This window comes from Scatophagus argus, chromosome 5 (genome assembly GCF_020382885.2).
Source record: "Scatophagus argus isolate fScaArg1 chromosome 5, fScaArg1.pri, whole genome shotgun sequence".
NCBI classification, from domain to species: domain Eukaryota; kingdom Metazoa; phylum Chordata; class Actinopteri; family Scatophagidae; genus Scatophagus; species Scatophagus argus.
In genome coordinates this window covers 17,528,247-17,547,838 of record NC_058497.1, presented here as the reverse complement: position 1 = coordinate 17,547,838, position 19,592 = coordinate 17,528,247, and the positions used below count along the sequence as shown (strand labels likewise).

At 39.9% G+C, this 19,592-nt stretch overlaps 2 protein-coding genes across 2 annotated transcripts; both read left to right on the top strand.

The window, feature by feature from the left end:
* Window positions 1-3,714: 3,714 nt before the first annotated feature.
* LOC124059485 (extracellular calcium-sensing receptor-like) lies at window positions 3,715-12,473 on the top strand. Its single transcript, XM_046389511.1, has 8 exons — window positions 3,715-4,254; window positions 4,373-4,670; window positions 4,999-5,286; window positions 6,084-6,635; window positions 6,745-6,966; window positions 10,824-10,947; window positions 11,065-11,537; window positions 11,659-12,473. The coding sequence occupies exons 1-8, from the start codon at window positions 4,034-4,036 to the stop codon at window positions 12,079-12,081; spliced, it is 2,601 nt and encodes an 866-aa protein (XP_046245467.1). The 5' UTR covers window positions 3,715-4,033; the 3' UTR covers window positions 12,082-12,473.
* A 1,520-nt stretch (window positions 12,474-13,993) lies between these two features.
* On the top strand, window positions 13,994-19,565 carry LOC124059172 (extracellular calcium-sensing receptor-like). The gene is made up of 6 exons (XM_046388994.1): window positions 13,994-14,308; window positions 14,926-15,213; window positions 16,334-16,885; window positions 16,991-17,193; window positions 17,794-18,286; window positions 18,542-19,565. The coding sequence occupies exons 1-6, from the start codon at window positions 13,994-13,996 to the stop codon at window positions 18,962-18,964; spliced, it is 2,274 nt and encodes a 757-aa protein (XP_046244950.1). The 3' UTR covers window positions 18,965-19,565.
* The last annotated feature ends 27 nt before the right edge of the window (window positions 19,566-19,592 follow it).

Here is a 19,592-nt window from a genome sequence, read left to right as displayed (position 1 = left end):
CACACACACACACACACACACACACACACACACACAGTTTACTTTGTCTATATTTCCTCATAAAATAATTTCATTGTATTTATTTTAATTTTCAATAAAGTAAAGTAATTTTAGGGAAAATAAATACATTGCTCAAATGATACACTTCGAAGGATAAATTCCAATTAGTTGCTTGTTTATCCTTGGGCTAACGACTATTTCCAAATATAAATAGTACTAAATTACACAGTTCTTTCTAAGAATGAAAATTATTTTGAAATTAATAAGGAATTACAAACCCATAAAATAAAATAATGCCATGCCTTTTTGTGTGTCCAATTTTGAATCTGAATCTTTAACTCAATCTCAAAGTGCAAGTTAGCCATTTCTGTATAAAATGTTTTCTTACATGTCAGGCTAAATTTTTTTTTTACCACATTTTAAAGTCTGGTAAATATACTGTAAATAGATTAGGCCATCAAAAGGATTTGACATGTTTATTGCACAAAATCAGACATCATATCATTTCGAACCCACTTACATTAAACTCACCCATTGCACTTCACTGGCGGTGGTTTGTAGGTATTGTTGAGGTCCGGCATCTCCTGGTTATAGTGAAGAGGGAAGATCCCCCCAATAACATAGTCACCCTTGGCCTCAAAGCCCGGCTGAAATCTGTTTTGAAGCATGCATTCTTTAGCTGCAGATGGGGATGGAGAGGTGAAGCTGGAAATTGGATTATAAGTTATAGTGGGGACACAGACAGAGTAAAGCAAGAGGAATAAGATAAGTAGAGTCATATTGTTGGACTTCCCTGAAAGAGAACAGAGAAAGAGCAAGGAATTAAGACTTAAGTTATATACAGCATCAGACCTTCTCATATTTCAAGACATCAAGACATTGGATATGAGCAGCCCCGCCTGATTGTCTATACTTGGCTGATGCAGAATGAAATGATGTAAGAGGAGAGCAATATGGGAAAATGAAAGTTCTACGAAAAAAATATTTTTGTTACTATTCACCTCAAAATTTATTAGGTGCTCCTAATACTGCAGTCTAATGCTATAAATCCTGCTGGGTTGTAATGTTCCATTTTTGATGATACTATTTAGAGAGGTGTTCATTCAAACTTTTCATCTTTTTGGAGGCTGTAGGTGGTCACACAAAGTGCATGATGTTGGATTGAAGGATTTCCAACCCGCTGTCATCCCAGGTTGTCAAATTTTGTCACAGGCTGCTTGGGTCTAAAAAAGATGCACATGACTCCCTTTTAAGTTTTGTGCGCAAAGCACAGAGCTTCTCTGCCATGGCATTGGGTTGTATGCCATATGTGACTCAGCACTCAACCCCTTCCATCCCTGTTTAATCCCACTTACTTTCACATCTTATTTAATAGCATTTATATTTTATAACATTTAGCTAAAGGAAAAGGTAAAGTTACACGACTTTTGTCATGTGATGTTTGTGATAGTTGCAATTTGGTTATGTTCAGCCACCAAAAATTAGGTTTCAGATTTACGTGCACTATTTGGACAAAAATATTAATATCTCATGACACTTTCCAATTAGAGCAAGTCTAGACCAAACTCTTTAATTAAATTGTAATACAGAGAGCCCAACATTCCCCCTTGAGCAAGCACTTGGCAACAGTGGCAAGGAAAAACTGCCTTTTTGAAGGCAGAAACCTCAGAGCAGACCCCTATAAGCTTTATCAAACAGGAAAGTTTTTAGTCTACTCTTAAATGTAGAGAGGGTGTCCGCCTCCCGGACCGAAACCGGAAGATGGTTGATAACTAAAGGCTCTGGTTCCCAATCTACTTTTGAAGACTCTAGGAACCACAAGAAGTCCTGAATTTTGGGAACACAAAGCTCTGGTTGGATAGCAGGGAACTATCAACTCTTTAAGATAGGATGGTGCCTGACCGTTCAGGGCTTTATATGTGAGGAGGAGAATTTTAAAATTTATTCTGAATTTTACAGGTAGCCAATGTAGAGAAGCCAGTACAGGAGAAATATGATCTCTCTTGCTGGTTCTTGTGAGTAATCTTGCTGCAGCGTTCTGGATTAGCTGGAGAATCTTTATGAATTTATTGGCGCAGTGTGATAGAAGGGAATTACAATAATCCAGCCTGGAGGTAATGAATGCATGGACTAATTTTTCTGCATCTTTCCGATTCAGAATGTGCCTAATTTTTGCAATGTTGCAGAGGTGAAAGAATGCAGTCTTTGAAGTATTCGATATATGTGTGTTAAAGGACATGTCCTGGTCAAAGATAACTCCTGAATTTCTTACAGTGGAGCTTGAGGCCATGGCTAAGCGATCTAGCATTGCTATATCACTGAATAATTTGCTTCTAAGGTGTTCAGGGCCCAGTACAATAACTTCTGTTTTGTCTGAATTTAGAAGTAGGAAATTGCAAGTCATCCAGGCTTTTATGTCTTTAAGACATGCCTGAAGTTTGACAAGCTGATTTGTATCATCTGGTTTCATTGACAAGTACAATAGTATGTCATCTGCATAACAATGAAAACGTATGGAGTGTTTCCTGATAATATCACCGATGGAGAGCATATAAAAGGTGAATAATAATGGCCCAAGGACAGAACCTTGGGGAACTCCGTGACTAACTTTTGTGCATGTGTACGATGTATCATTAACATGAACAAATTGAGATCGATCTGATAAATAGGAATGAAACCAGCTCAATGCAGTTCCTTTGATGCCCATTAGGTATTCCATTCTGTCTAATAAAATAGAATGGTCATTGGTGTCATATGCAGCACTAAGGTCTAACAGTACAAGGACAGAGATAAGTCCCTTGTGTGATGCCATTAGGAGGTCATTTGTGACTTTGACCAATGCCGTTTCTGTGCTGTGATGGGCTCTAAAGCCAGATTGAAAATTCTCTGTTATGTGACTTCCATGACATTGCATTCTAAATACATAGACAGCTTTGCAGCTATAAGGGCTTCCACTCTTCTGACAAGTTTTTGAAGTGTTTCTGTGGGACGTTTTCCCTATTCATGCAGTAGAGCATTTGTGAGGTCAGACCCTGATTTTGGACAACAAGGTCTGACTTGCAGTCTGTGTTCCAGTTCATCCCAAAGGTGTTCAATGGGCTTTGAGGTTAGGACTCAGGACAATCTCATCCAACCATGTCTTTATAGAGGACCTTTCCCAAGCTGTTACCACAAAATTTGAACCATAGCATTCATTTACTTAAATGCATGATATAATTTAAAAATGTTAATAGATCACCCCATTATTGACCTACGTACATTTATCCAGATAACTGTGCCTTAAGGTCTTTCTTCAAAAGACTATGACCATGCTGTAATACAAGAGTGAGAAAAGCATAATAAACAATAGTGCCCTGATTGAATGTGTAAAAAGCAAAAATAAATAAATATAGTAAGGAAAATGGGAATCCAACAACTACAGAGAGAATTAAATGATAATTTTAATGTCATACCAACAAAATAAAGGGATAAAAACTGCTAGGGTGTCCTCTCCTTGTTGTTCCATGAATGTGCAGTACACTGTATAGTTATATATCCCGTGAACTTGAATTAGAATTTAGAGGTATTTTACAATTATGAAATCACAAATTGTTTTCTAATGTTGAAAAAACATACGTGGAAGAGTACACAATATCCTTTATTGTTAACAAATATATTAAAAATAAACAAATCAACTAAAATAATGAGCAGTGTATTGGTCTCTGACCAGTTTGTCATTGATGTTATTAGGAAACACTATAGCATGCAGGTAGTCAGAAAGATCTCTCCCATGGCTCATCATCTACGATGTTGTCTCAAAAGGGGCACAATACTGTCATCGTAAACTATTGTACTAACTATGTACAGGTTGTACAGTTAATGATGTCACAACTGCCGTAAATGGGTGGTCCTCTCAGCTTCACATGTGTTAACTACAGTATATAAATCAGAAGCGTCATGAACTACAATCCCTTGCATGTAACCAGAAAGCTGCTTCTCTCATATATTCAGCCGTTAAACTATTTAAAATTACTTACTCAAACCTGGACCAGCAATGGCAATGATAGCTACAAAGCTGCTTATTTTTCTTTGTCTCTTCAGAAAACTTGGTTTAGCTGCTGCTCTGGTTAACTGTGTTTTTTGGGGTGAAGAGGAGAAAAACAGTTTGTATGAAGATGGAGATGTAGTGATAGGGGGCTTATTCCCTCTACACTACAGCCCTGTCGCTTCTCTTTCAACATACAATACAAAACCAATACCTACTATGTACAAATAGTAAGTGACTGTTTAATATAGATGATGGTAAATAATTTGTGTGAAAAGAGCTAATTTAATTTTATTGATTTGTATTTGACATTTGCGTTGTGTGATGAACTGCTTTTCACTTCTACAGTTTCAATTCTCGTGCCTTGCGATGGATGCAAACCATGACTTTTGCTATCAAAGAGATCAACCAGCGCATTGACCTCCTGCCACAACTCAAGCTGGGGTTCAACATTCTTGACAGCTGTGATGATGACATTTCTGTGTCCCTGAGAGCATCTTTACTGCTGGTGAACGGCCAGCCAGAGAGTTCTAACTCAGGCTGTGCTGCCGTTCAAAGGACTGTGTCCCCAGTAATCATAGGAGGTGCTGCCTCTGGAGTGTCTGTGGCTCTGCTGAGAAGCCTGGGTTCTTTCCATATCCCTCTGGTAAGATTTCCTGGATGTCTAAGCACATTTGTTCTGATAATATTTAATAATATTATGTTTTTGCCTTTTTAAATCAGTTGTCAGACAAATTTATATTTTCAAAACTTTTAACATAACAGTTCAAATTTTCATATTAAAAGATCTGTATCAATTCTGTATTAAATCTGTATTAGTTATATTCAATTTATACAACTGATTAGTCACCAAAAAGTCGAAAATTGTGCACCGTTGAATGCTTGTGAAGACAGCGGTATTGTCTGGTAAAATTTCCTTTCCAGGGAGCCAATTTTTTTGCTGAAGGTTAACTATGTTTTTGCTATGAAACCAGGTGAGCTACTTTGCCTCCTGCAGCTGTCTGAGTAACCAAAGGGAATTCCCCTCATTCATGCGCACCATGCCTAGTGATGCCTTCCAGGTCAGAGCTCTGGCCCGGTTGTTTAGCTATTTTGGCTGGACCTGGGTGGGAGTGATTGGCATGGATACTGATTACGGTCGCTTTGCCATCCAGCTCTTCTTGCGGGAGTCAGTGCAGTATGGTGTATGTGCTGCCTACACTCATCTCTACCCTATTGTCCTCAGTCAGAAGGCTCTAGATGAACTTCTGGATGTTATCCAGGTACGTATGTAGAGGTTAAAAAAAACAAACAAACAAAAAGAAAAAACAGTGGCAATAAATTCCCTCTGAAAGATGTGAGTTAACTCTGTGGTTATTTGGGGTTGCTGTTTGAATTTACTTTTTGTTCTTCATAAGTCTAACAAAAGAATCAGAAAAATGACCAAATGGTCAGAATATTTAGTGCACTTATTTTGAAAATTACAATTCATTTTCTTGTTTCATTGAAAATATAAGTATGTACCTCCTACCACAGACAACAATAAAAATAAATTCAAATTAATAAATCAAAATTAAATAATTAATCATTGGAAATACTTTAAGTAAAGAAGACTGAAAACTGAAGTACAGTTTTAGTCTCTAGACATAGTTTTTTTGTCTGTCCTTTGTTTCTTTGGCTTTGATTGATGATCAAATCTAATGTTTTTGGCTAAGAGTAATAAAATTTTAAATTGCCATATCGATAGACGTTTGGTATCACAAAGCTTTTGTATTGTAACAATACAAACTGTAACTTATGTTGTTATATGACCTATAACTAACCAAGTTTTGACAGCTTGTCAGTTTAATCTGACCCATTTTAGGTTTTCACAGCAGAACATGGCATTGATGATCAGTGTTCACCTACCTGTCTGTAGTGCTGATATTGTGGCTGACCTTTGAATGTTATTGTAGGTGTTTGAATGCAAACCATATTTCATATGAAGAAGGGGAAGCCCAACACAATTTGACTTATAGTTCTTAGAACAGCTTAAATTTCTTTAGATCTTAACTATACCTATACCATGTTTATTGTTTAGACAGCTTCTGCAAAGGTCATCATTAACTTCTCTGGTGAGACAGACATGAACAGTATTCTGAGAGAGATTCGACATCGTAATATCACTGGTCTGCAGTGGATCGCCAGTGAGGCTTGGGCCACTGCCAAATCACTCTGGGAAAAGTTTGGGGACCTCCTAAAGGGAACGCTTGGATTCGCCATTCGGAGAGCTGATGTGATTCCAGGGCTGAAACAACACCTCACTAGTCTCAGACCATCCGACATTCATGAATCAGCATTCCTGGCAGAGTTTTGGGAAGAGATATTTAACTGTCGACTGAACGGATCAGCGAACAGCCACTCTCACGGGGTCGACAGTTACCTTAACAGATTGCCATGTAAAGGGACAGAGGATTTAAATAATATTTACTCTCCTTATTCCGATGTGACACAGCTAAGAGTGTCCTATAATGTCTACAAGTCTGTGTATCTGGTGGCCCATGCTTTGCAAGACATGAGTAACTGCAAAGTTGGACAGGGGCCTTTTCTTAATGGTACCTGTGCAGACCCAAAAGATTTTAAACCTTGGCAGGTGAGACTAATGATGCAAATATCATTTTTTTAAAGTAAAAACTTGATAAGATGAAAAAGTCAAATCCAACAAAGTTTTTGTTGAGATAACCTGTTCCTTATTCCCTCAGCTCATCTACTACATGAAGCATGCCAATTTTTCTGCACTTGGGGAGAAAGTCAACTTTGATCAAAACGGTGACCCCATTGCTTATTATGATCTTATGAACTGGCAAAAGAGGCCTGATGGCTCACTACATTTGGTAAAAGTAGGTTTCTATGACGCCTCCTCGCCTACTGGACGCAGTCTGGTCATAAATGACACAGTGATACAGTGGCCTATTGGGAAACAGGTGTGTTCTCTGCAAAAGGGCTTGAGGCCGTGTTCACCTCTTCGACTGTTGTATGTACTGTTGATCAACACATCAGCTAATTTGTTTTTATTAGTGTGTCATATCCTTCACTTTTAAGAAAAAGTTTAAGAGTAATTACAAAGGTAATATGCAAATATTATTAAGATCAAGATGGCGCCGCGGACGGTCGCCTCGGAGTTTCTCTCCACCCTGTGGACTATCTTTTTTGTAGTTTTTGTTAGTTTTCCGGTAGTTTTCTCATTCCAATACACCAGAGAAGAACTCTTGAGCATAAGAGATACGTCTCTACCCAATTTTCCACCACTTTTCCACAATTCTGGAAGTTTTCCGGAGTTTTTGGTCAGAGGCGCAGCGGCTCTCTATGGAATTACGCGGAGATGGAGACGCCGTCGGGGGAAGCGCGCAGGAGCACTCGTTAGGCTGAGGCAGCGGGGGTTACGCACGGCGCTCCCGTCTATTCACCTGGCAAATGTTCGCTCCCTGGCAAACAAAATGGACGAACTGCTGCTTCTAATCTCCAAAAACTCCGACTTTAGGAACTCCGCCGCTCTGTGTTTCACTGAAACCTGGCTCAGCGAACACATCCCGGACGCTTCTCTCCAGCTGCCCGGCTTCCGGCTCTTCCGTGCGGACCGCAACTCGGAGCTCTCTGGAAAGAAGAGGGGAGGCGGAACGTGCTTTTTTGTCAACGAAGGTTGGTGTGAAGATGTCACAGTGTTAAGGAAATCATGCAGTCCTCATCTTGAGTCGTTATTCATAAACTGTAAACCATTTTATTCACCGCGGGAGTTCTCCTCGTTCATCCTGGTCAGTGTTTACATTCCACCTCAGGCATGTGTAACGGAGGCGTTACAACACCTAGCTGACCAGGTATCAGACATGGAGGCTAAACATCCAGACTCCCTGCTCATCATTCTTGGGGATTTTAACAGAGCAAACCTCAGCCAAGAACTCCCAAAATACAGACAACAGATAAAGTGTCCCACCAGGGATGCTAACACGCTGGACCACTGTTATACTGTTCTAAAGGACTCCTATCGCTCTGTTTCCCGTGCTGCTTTGGGACTCTCTGACCACTGCATGGTCCATCTCATCCCAACCTACAGGCAGAAGGTAAAATCAGCAAAGCCTGTAGTGAGGACAATTAAGAGATGGACAGCTGAGTCAAAGCTGGAGTTACAGGCCTGCTTTGACTGCACTGACTGGAGTGTCTTCGAGGCTGCAGCCACAGACCTGGATGAACTGACCGACACTGTGACATCCTACATCAGTTTTTGTGAGGACTCATGTGTGCAGACCAAAACCTTCTGCACATACAACAACAACAAACCATGGTTCACCAATAAACTCAGGAAGCTGCGCCAGGCTAAGGAGGAGGCCCACAGAAGTGGGGACAGGGCCCTGTACAAAAAGGCCAGGAACACACTGACGAGGGAGATCAGAGCTGCAAAGAGGTGCTACTCTGAGAAGCTGAAAGACAGGTTTTCAGCCAACGACCCTACTTCAGTGTGGAAAGGCCTGAGAGACATCACCAACTACAGGAGCCCATCCCCCCACCCTGTGGGTAACAAAGGACTGGCAGAGGAGCTGAACAGCTTCTACTGCCGCTTTTCACACCCTTCTCCCACCCCATCCACAACACTCAACCTCTGTGCCATACCTGACACCTCACCCTCCCCCCTCAACTCAGACCTCCTACCAGCACTGAAGGTCAATGTGGAGGAGGTGCATCGGCTCTTCAAGAGGCAGAAGACCAGGAAGGCTCCAGGACCTGACGGTGTGTCCCCCTCCTGCCTGAGAATCTGCGCTGACCAGCTGGCACCCATCTTCACCCAGATCTTCAACAGATCTCTGGAGCTGTGTGAAGTACCCTCCTGCTTCAAACGTTCCACCATCATCCCAGTCCCCAAAAAACCCACCATCACGGGGTTGAATGACTACAGACCCGTCGCCCTGACGTCTGTGGTCATGAAATCCTTTGAGAGGCTGGTGCTGAACCACCTGAAGTTCATCACAGGCCCCCGGCTTGACCCCCTGCAGTTTGCCTACCGGGCAAACCGGTCGGTGGATGACGCAGTCAACATGGGACTGCACTTCATCCTCCATCACCTCGACACCCCAGGGACATATGCCAGGATCCTGTTTGTGGACTTCAGCTCTGCATTCAACACCATCATCCCAGAAATCCTCCGCCAGAAGCTCTCACAGCTCACAGTGCCGACCTCCACCTCTCAGTGGATCTACAACTTCCTCACTGACAGGAGGCAGCAGGTGAGGCTGGGGAGCATCACCTCCAGCACCAGAACCATCAGTACTGGCGCCCCCCAGGGGTGTGTTCTTTCCCCGCTGCTCTTCTCCCTATACACTAACGACTGCTCCTCAGGGGACCCGTCCGTAAAACTACTTAAGTTTGCGGACGACACAACTGTAGTTGGCCTCATCAAGGATGGTGATGAGGCTGCCTACAGACGTGAAGTAGACCAGCTGGTCCTCTGGTGTGGTCAGAACAACCTGGAGCTTAACCCGCTCAAGACTGTGGAGATGACAGTGGACTTTAGGAAGAACCCACCCACCGTACCTCCTCTTACCATTCTCAACAACACAGTGTCTACTGTGGACTCCTTTAAGTTCCTGGGAACTACAATCGCCCGGGATCTCAAGTGGAAGTCCCACGTAGACCTAATCAGAAAAAAGGCCCAGCAGAGGTTGTATTTTCTGCGACAGCTGAAAAAGTTCAACCTGCCTCAGGAGCTGCTGACCATCTTCTACACCTCCATCGTCCAGTCTGTTCTCTGCACTTCCATCACTGTCTGGTTTGGATCGGCCACCAAACAGGACAGAAACAGACTGCAACGGACAATCAGGTCTGCAGAAAAAATCATCGGGGCCGACCTGCCCTCCATCCAGGACTTATACCAGTCCAGGGTCAAAAAACGGGCAGGAAGCATCACTGCAGACCCCTCACACCCTGCACACAAACTGTTTGATCTGCTTCCCTCTGGTAGGCGTTACAGAGCTCTGTATGCCAAGACCACCAGACACAAAAACAGTTTCTTCCCCCAGGCTGTCTCCCTGATCTCCCCATAAACCACCTGCCATTGTGTGAACCATCACACTGTTTGCACTACCTCATTCCACTGGTTGCACTACATGTATATATATATATATATATATATTTTTTCTTCTTGTAAATATTTTATTCTTCTTTTTATTATTATTATTGCTTTTTTGTATTTTGTATGGTGCACAGGACAGAGAAAAATCCGGAGTCAAATTCCTTGTATGGTCACACATACTTGGCAAATAAAGCTGATTCTGATTCTGATTCTGAAATTTGGGAAATTGTCATAGCCGATGTGATTACAGAGTGTAAGTATGTTTTACAAACATAATTCATGATTATATCAATGTAAATCCCTTTGCATTTGTGTAATACTCTGAGAAAACTTTATTCAAAAAATGTTAGGATAATTCAAAATTGCAGTAATTATCTTTACAAGAAAAAAAATGTTTATTGATATCAAATTTTTGGAGATTGGATAATGTTAATAAATTAAAGAGCATACAAACAGGACCATCATTTGTAGTATAAGATTATTAAAACATTATTTCTTTTTAATCCTATTGATTACCTATTACAGCAATTGGTAGATCACATAACTGTATATACTTTGAGTTGTAGCTTTTATAAATCATATTAAATTCAGTTTCTATACTTTAACATTTTAGTCTGTATCTGAAATAGTCTGCAAATAGTATTGCATAACACAGCAGTGACAGTGGTGGATACTGGTTGGAATCAGAGTCTTTCTGAGTGGCTGAAATTTGCCTCTTAGGCCTCCCGCTCTGTATGCAGTGAGAGTTGCCCTCCAGGCTCCCGCATTGCCAGGAGAAAGGGGGAACCCATCTGCTGTTTTGACTGTGTCCCCTGTGCTGAAGGGGAAGTTAGCAATAAGACTGGTTTGTTGTCTTCTGTCTTTTGTCATTCTTTCTTCTATGTTGCCCATATATAAACTGATGTGCTTATATGTAAATGTAGCATCTCCAAACTAAAAAATCCTCTTCTGGCATCTATAGATTCTTTAGAGTGCTCACGCTGCTCAAAGGACACGTGGCCCAATCAAGCAAGAAATCTCTGCATCCCAAAGACGGTTGAGTTCCTGTCTTTCCATGAGCTGATGGGTGGTGTGCTTTGTGCTGTATCCGTCCTTGGAGCTTGTATTTCCCTCTCCATCCTGGCCATATTCTTTACATACAAAGACACACCACTTGTTCGGGCCAACAATATGGAACTGAGCTTCCTTCTCTTGCTGTTTCTTGCTGTCTGCTTCCTTGTTGGTCTGTTGTTCATTGGTGAGCCTTCAGACTGGCTTTGCCGTATCAGGTACCCAGCATTTGGGATCAGTTTTGCTCTGTGCATTTCATGTTTACTGGCCAAGACTATAGTGGTTCTAATGGCATTTAGATCCACGCTGCCAGGAAGCAATGTCATGAAATGGTTTGGACCCAACCAGCAGAGAGCCAGTGCACTTTTAGGAACAGCAGTCCAGGTAGGATCACTTTCCACAAGTCAGCTTAATAAATGCATTTGGTTTTTTTTCTTTTTGCTTTTTTGTTTTTCACTTATGTCGATTTAAAATGATCATCCTACATATTTTTCCCTCCACTCAGGTAATAATCTGTCTTATCTGGCTGCTCACCAGTCCACCTCATGCCAATAACAACACAGGTTACCACAGTGCTATCATCATCATCGAGTGTGTTCCTGGTTCAGAGGTTTGCTTCTGGTGTGTTCTTGGATACATTGGCTTCCTGGCCTGCGTGTGTTTCCTGATGGCATTTTTGGCTCGGAAGCTACCAGATAATTTTAATGAGGCAAAGTTCATCACATTCAGCATGCTGATATTCTTTGCAGTCTGGATTACTTTTATCCCAGTTTATGTGAGCACAGCTGGGAAATACACAGTGGCTGTCCATATTTTTGCTATCTTAGCTTCAGCTTTTGGTCTCATTTTTTGCATTTTTGTTCCCAAGTGCTACATTATCATTCTGAAACCAGAAAGAAACTCCAAGAAAAACATGATGCAAAGATGAAGATGGAAGTAAAATACATGTGTTGAGTAAGAATTTACATGTGTGAGAAAGTCTTTTTAATGCGATATTTGTGTGTTTTTTCAATAAGGATTCGTGATGGAAATAAAACTGCGATATATAGAAAATCGTTTTTAAATGATGTTGTCCTAATGCAACCTAAAACAGCTTTTTTCTCATTAGAAACACTCTGTGTATTTAAATTAGTTACAACTACCTAAATACTATTCTCTTCTTGATTTAAATTATATATAACCTTCTAATCTAGAGCTTTCTTCAGTGTATCATCAGTACGCTGCAGTCTAAATAAAATGGAACACCTCTTACAGAGTTATAAGAGTTATTTTTTTATACATTATTTATTTAAAGTAAATAATAATAAAGTAAATAATAATAAGTATTATATTAATGATGATAAAAGTAATCAACAAAAAAACAACACTGTAATACAGATAATTGTTTGTTATTAAATTGTGAAAGATGATATTAATTAAAGTTTTACAAAACTAAAAATACTGAACATTTTTCAGCATCCAGGGCCCCCTTGTTGGGAGCCCAAAAAGGGATCACAAAGATAATAGAATGAATAGCCATGGTCCTGAATGTACAGTCCCTCCCTACAAACAACTCGTGTGGTTATCACACATTACATTTTGATTTCTGCATATGGCCTAATTAACAGTCAATAGAACTAATTTACAGAAATTCTTATATATGTATATATATATATATATATATATATATATACATATATAACTTTGAATGCATAAATGTGAGGCAGCTACAAAATGTATATAGATATGGATACATTTTTCTTGGATACTCATACTGAATACTCATTTCAACCAAGTACTTGCTCAATCCTACAAACTGAATATTAATGCCATTTAAATGTATCTATTTACCCAGTATTTAGTGTTAGTATTTAGATGTGCTTAGCTTAACATAACATTAACAGATTCTTAATGAATATGGCTTGCAAGTAAGATCAAATGGTCAGCAACAAAGCAGCAAACAAAAACATCCAAATAACAGAAAAATGGAAGAAAAAAAAAACTGTGAAAGATCACATATGCATTGTCAACACTGGATGTGTTTTTGGCATGCATGTCTCATACAATGCATATGTTTGACACAACAACTGCACTATAACAGCTATCTATGCAAGAGCAGATTTACTTCCTTGAGGAAGTACTCACTACTTGTGTTTTTGACTTTGAGCACCATCAAAACATGTGTGACCACAACCTATGTTAAATCTGTTGTTTATTTATTTATTTAGGGAACTGGATATTCATCATATAGGAACACAAGGTGTCACCTTTCATCATGTAACAACTGTATCTGGGCGGTCCTTCAGTATAGTATAGTTTATAAATCAACAATGTACTGCGTGTGAACTATCATAATCCCTTGCATGTGACCAGAAAGGGGGCTGCTTCTCTTATATATTTAGCCATTAAACTATTTAACATTATTGAGCTAGATTTCTCAAACCTGGGCCAATAATGGCAATGACAGCTGCAAAGCTTCTTATTTTTCTTTCTCTTTATGGGCGGAAACCTGGTTTAGCTGCTGCTCTGGATAACTGTGTTTTCTTCGGGGAAGAGGAGAAAAACAGTCTTTACGAAGATGGAGATGTGGTAATAGGGGGCTTATTCCCTCTACATTACAGCCCTGTGTCATCTCTTCCAACATACAAAACAAAACCCAAACCATATATGTATAAATAGTAAGTGACTGTTTAATATAGATGATAGTAAGTAGCTTGTGTGGAAAACAATTGATGTAACTATATTGTTTGTGTTTTGTTTAGAAGATTGTAATATACTAGTGTGTATATATTTGTGTTGTGTGATGAACTGCTTTTCACTTCTACAGTTTCAATTCTCGTGCCTTGCGATGGATGCAAACCATGACTTTTGCTATCAAAGAGATCAACCAGCGCAGTGACCTCCTGCCACAACTCAAGTTGGGTTTCCACATTCGTGACAGCTCTGATGACATACCTGTGTCCCTGAGAGCATCTTTACTGCTGGTGAACGGCCAGCCAGAGAGAGTCTCCAGAGCTGAGAGCGTGATGAAAAGCAAAGATCCAAAAAGTAACATTAGTTCTAACTCAGGCTGTGCTGCCGTTCAAAGGACTGTGTCCCCAGTAATCATAGGAGGTGCTGCCTCCGGAGTGTCTGTGGCTCTGCTGAGAAGCCTGGGTTCTTTCCATATCCCCCTGGTGAGATTTCCTGGTTGTCTAAGCACTTTTGTTATGTTAACGTGAATAATATATGTCTATTGCCATTTTAAATAAGTTGTTTACGTTTTATTGATATTACTGAGGCGACTTACAGTTGCAAATCATTTCTGCCTTGTTAAAACTGCGTAACATCTCCACAGTATCAAAAGTCACTTTTCAGCTTTATGTAAAATATATTTTCAGACCACTGAAAATGGCTTATTAAGCTTTAGAGATTGGAATGTTTTTAGTCCATGAACAGATTTCTTCAGGTTTTTTTTTTTTTTTTTTTTTAAATTCAAAATCAGTCAGGTTTGTCGCGACAGATAAAGTGAATAAAATACAGCTGTTCATTGGACATTTCTTTGTTTGTAAATTCACCAGTATTATGTCTGTAGTGTAAAAAATTTTAATCTGACATTATATTTTCTAGGCATTTTACTTAGACCATTTCAAATTTTAATATTTTTAAATCAGTATTAATTTATCTGTCAGTTTTACAACTGTGTAGCTACATCGTCAGACTGCAATCTTCTTTTTTCATGAAATGAAATGAAATATCTTTTTCAGGGAGTCAAATTGTGCAGAAGTTTAACTATTGTTTGCTATGAAACCAGGTGAGCTACTTTGCATCCTGCAGCTGTCTGAGTAACCAAAGGGAATTCCCCTCATTCATGCGCACCATGCCTAGTGATGCCTTCCAGGTCAGAGCTCTGGCCCGGTTGATAATCTATTTTGGCTGGACCTGGGTGGGAGTGATTGGGGTGGAATCTGATTACGCCCGATTTGCCATCCAGCTGTTCCTGCAGGAGTCAGTGCAGTATGGTGTATGTGCTGCCTACACTCATTTCTACCCTGTTGTCCTGAGTCAGCAGGCTCTAGATGAGCTTCTGATGGTTATTCAGGTATCTACAAATAAATAGAAATGCAGGGGTTAGACGGTGGTTATTTGAGGTTGTTGTTTGACTTTGTTTGGGTCTGCAAGTCAAAAGAAGCAAAAGAAGTAAAAATGTGACCAAAAGTTCAGAATATCTAATATTTATCTTGACAAAAATCTAATTACATTAAGTTTAAATAAACAAAGCATGAAATACTTTCAGACTCAAGTATAGTTTCAGTCAAGAAAAATATATTTTTTTGTTTCAATAACACTGTCCTTTGCTGCTTTGACTGATGATCAGTTGTAGTGTTTTGTCATCAGAGTAATAAAATTAAAAACTTTTAAGAGGTTTTGGCTCACAAAGCATATTGTATGAAAAAGCATTTTCAGGATTATACACTACACTACATTTTTATATCTTCTTGTCATTTACTGATTAAATAAATAAGGCATATTTATTCAATCAGCAAATAAATAACTTGTTTTGCAGCGCCTGTATATGTGGCTTATTTTTATACATATTCATTAGTGCAGTTCTTCAGAGTGTTATAATGTACACTGATCCGCCACAACATTTAAACCACTGACATGATGTGAATATCATTCATTATCTTGTAACAATATTCTACTATGGTGTCACTTTGACATGCACCATCTGTCCGAATCCAAACGTTCCTCAAAGGCAAAGGCCTCCCACAGTGGGAAAATATTCCCACTGCACCACAAAAACTGCTTAGGAATTGCCCAAGGAATTTGACAAAGAGTTCAAGGCATAGATCTGCTCTCCAAAGTCCCTAGATCCCAATCCAAATGAGCACTGGTGGGATGTGCTGGAACAAGTCTAATTCATGGAGGCCCCACCTTGCAGCCCACAGGACCAAAATTATCCATCAGACACCACAATCCGGAGAACTGAACCTGGCTCTGACCCATCAAGGCATTGATGCAGCCTGGGGGCGAGCAGAACATTGTATTTATGATTTGTCTTATTCACCTAACCTTTCAGCGGCTTTAATATTGTGGCTGATTGAACGTGCACCAAATTTCATATAAAGTAGAGGAGGTCCAACACACCATCATTTACAGCACTTAAAACAGTATAAACTTCATTAGATATTAACTATACCTCCGTTTTCATTGTTTAGGCAGCATCCACAAAGGTCATCATTAACTTTTGCAGTGAGTCAGAGATGAACAGTATTCTGAGAGAGATTCGGCGGCAGAACATAACCGGTCTGCAGTGGATCGCCAGTGAGGCTTGGTCCACTGCCAGATCACTCTGGGAAAAGTTTGGGGACCTCCTAAAGGGAACACTTGGATTTGCCATCCAGAGAGCTGATGTGATTCCAGGGCTGAAACAACACCTCACTAGTCTCAGACCATCCGATATTCATGAATCAGCATTCCTGGCAGAGTTTTGGGAAGAGCTGTTTAACTGTCAACTGAACGGGTCAGTGAACAGCCACTCTCACGGGGTCGACAGTTACCTTGACAGATCGCCATGTAAAGGGACAGAGGATTTAAATAATGTTTACTCTCCTTATTCCGATGTGACACAGCTAAGAGTGTCCTATAATGTCTACAAGGCTGTGTATCTGGTGGCCCATGCTTTGCAAGACATGAGTAACTGCAAAGTTGGACAGGGGCCTTTTCTTAATGGTACCTGTGCAGACCCAAAAGATTTTAAACCTTGGCAGGTGAGACTAGTTGTGCATAAAATATTATTTTTAAGTAAAAACTTGATGAGATGAGAAAATCTTTTTTTTTTTTTTTGGGATAACCTGTTTCCCTTCCTCCCTCAGCTCATCTACTACATGAAGCATGCCAATTTTTCTGCACTGGGGGAGAAAGTCAACTTTGATCAAAACGGTGACCCCATTGCTTATTATGATCTCTTGAACTGGCAAAAGAGGCCTGATGGCTCATTACATTTGGTAAAAGTAGGCTTCTATGACGCTTCCTCGCCTTCTGGACGCAGTCTGGTCATAAATGACACAGTGATACAGTGGCCTACTGGGAAACAGGTGTGTTCTCTGCAAAAGGGCTTGAGGCCGTGTTCACCTCTTCGACTGTTGTATGTACTGTAAATGAACGTATTAACTTATAACAAATGTGCAATATACTTAACTGTTAAACAAGCAAAATAAAATAGTAAAAACCTAGCTTACAAGTCAAAAAGTGCAGTACTTAGGTTTGTAAGGATAAACAGACTTTCTGTAAAATAATTAACAGAATTATGAATGGAAATTAACAAAATCAGTCCCGTGGAAAGTGCACTGCACATAGTCTGTGGTGTCCAGAAACAGAACAAACATGGAAAAGTCGATGGATACTGTCTGAAATCAGCATCTTTCTGAGTGACTGAAATTTGCCTCTTAGGCCTCCCGCTCTGTATGCAGTGAGAGTTGCCCTCCAGGCTCCCGCATCGCCAGGAGAAAAGGGGAACCCATCTGCTGTTTTGACTGTGTCCCCTGTGCTGAGGGGGAAGTTAGCAACATGACTGGTTTGTCTTCTGTCTTTTGTCATCCTTTCCTTTATGCTATCTAAATTTGAACTCACTTGCTTTTATGTGTGTGTGTAAATGTGGCTTCTCTGAACTAAAAAGTCCTCCTCTGGCATCTGTAGATTCTTTGGAGTGCTCACGCTGCTCAAAGGACACGTGGCCCAATCAAGCAAGAAATCTCTGCATCCCAAAGACGGTTGAGTTCCTGTCTTTCCATGAGCTGATGGGTGGTGTGCTTTGTGCTGTATCCGTCCTTGGAGCTTGTATTTCCCTCTCCATCCTGGCCATATTCTTTACATACAAAGACACACCACTTGTTCGGGCCAACAATATGGAACTGAGCTTCCTTCTCTTGCTGTTTCTTGCTGTCTGCTTCCTTGTTGGTCTGTTGTTCATTGGTGAGCCTTCAGACTGGCTTTGCCGTATCAGGTACCCAGCATTTGGGATCAGTTTTGCTCTGTGCATTTCATGTTTACTGGCCAAGACTGCAGTGGTTCTAATGGCATTTAGATCCACACTACCAGGAAGCAATGTCATGAAATGGTTTGGACCCAACCAGCAGAGAGCCAGTGCACTTTTAGGAACAGCAGTCCAGGTAGGATCACTTTCCATAAATCAAATTGATAAATGTCTTTATTATTTGTGTGTGTCTGTGTGTGTGTGGATGGGTATTCCTTTAGTTGTGGCATCAAAAATCTGTTTACACAGTGTGTTGTTTACACACATCGTGGGGACACTTATGGGGAAAAACATGTCCCTACAATGCAAATCATTGAATATTGGTGTAAGCATTTGCATTGAGGTTAGCTTGTGTTTTCAATAAGAACATCTTGTTTTTTTTCCACCTCAGGTAATAGTCTCTCTGACTTGGCTGCTCACCAGTCCACCTTATGCCAATAACAACACAGGTTACCACAGTGCTATCATCATCATCGAGTGTGTTCCTGGTTCAGAGGTTGGCTTCTGGTGTGTTCTTGGATACATTGGCATCCTGGCCTGCATGTGTTTCCTGATGGCATTTTTGGCTCGGAAGCTACCAGATAATTTTAACGAGGCAAAGTTCATCACATTCAGCATGCTGATATTCTTTGCAGTCTGGATTACTTTCATCCCAGTTTATGTGAGCACAGCTGGGAAATACACAGTGGCTGTCCATATTTTTGCTATCTTAGCTTCAGCTTTTGGTCTCCTTTTTTGCATTTTTGTTCCCAAGTGCTACATTATCATTCTGAAACCAGAAAGAAACTCCAAGAAAAACATGATGCAAAGATGAAGATGGAAGTAAAATACATGTGTTGAGTAAGAATTTACATGTGTGAGAAAGTCTTTTTAATGCGATATTTGTGTTGTGTTGTTTTATTCAAGTACAATGCTTTGTTGTCCAGAACAAATTTTTTCTCACATTGCAAAAAGTTTTCTCTGTCGATGCAACTATTGATAGCATGTTATAATACAAATATGATTAGATTTCTTTTTTTAAATTTACGTTGTTGACAACTTCCTTTAGTGTATGATCAGTGTACGACAAACTTACATAATATTAAATAAAGTGAAACTCATCTTATTCATGTTGAAAAAGAGTTTTTTTTTATGATGAAACATACATAAACAAACAGCAATATTGCAGTACAGCAGATTGTTTGATTAATAAATTGTTTAGGATGATAGAGAATACAGTTTGATCCATGTTAAAGAAACTGTTCAAGTGAATGGTGTAATGATGCCTTAATGGTGACATTTTCAGCCACAGACATTTGATTTTTTTTTGTTCTTTGGACAATATAATCATGATTTACTTATACTTCCCACAGAATTTAGGTAGGTATTCAATTATTTGCTCATACTTTATGTACATTTGATTCCTTGACTTAAACTTGGATTTGGACTTAGACTTTATTGAA

Coding starts and splice junctions, on each gene's coding strand:
- LOC124059485 (XM_046389511.1), top strand. CDS start 4,034: ATGGCAATGATAGCTACAAAGCTGCTTATTTTTCTTTGTCTCTTCAGA. Junction 4,671..4,998: donor GTTCTTTCCATATCCCTCTG/GTAAGATTTCCT, acceptor CTATGAAACCAG/GTGAGCTACTTTGCCTCCTG. Junction 11,538..11,658: donor TTTTAGGAACAGCAGTCCAG/GTAGGATCACTT, acceptor CCCTCCACTCAG/GTAATAATCTGTCTTATCTG.
- LOC124059172 (XM_046388994.1), top strand. CDS start 13,994: ATGACTTTTGCTATCAAAGAGATCAACCAGCGCAGTGACCTCCTGCCA. Junction 15,214..16,333: donor AGCTTCTGATGGTTATTCAG/GTATCTACAAAT, acceptor TTCATTGTTTAG/GCAGCATCCACAAAGGTCAT. Junction 17,194..17,793: donor ATAAATGACACAGTGATACA/GTGGCCTACTGG, acceptor TGAACTAAAAAG/TCCTCCTCTGGCATCTGTAG.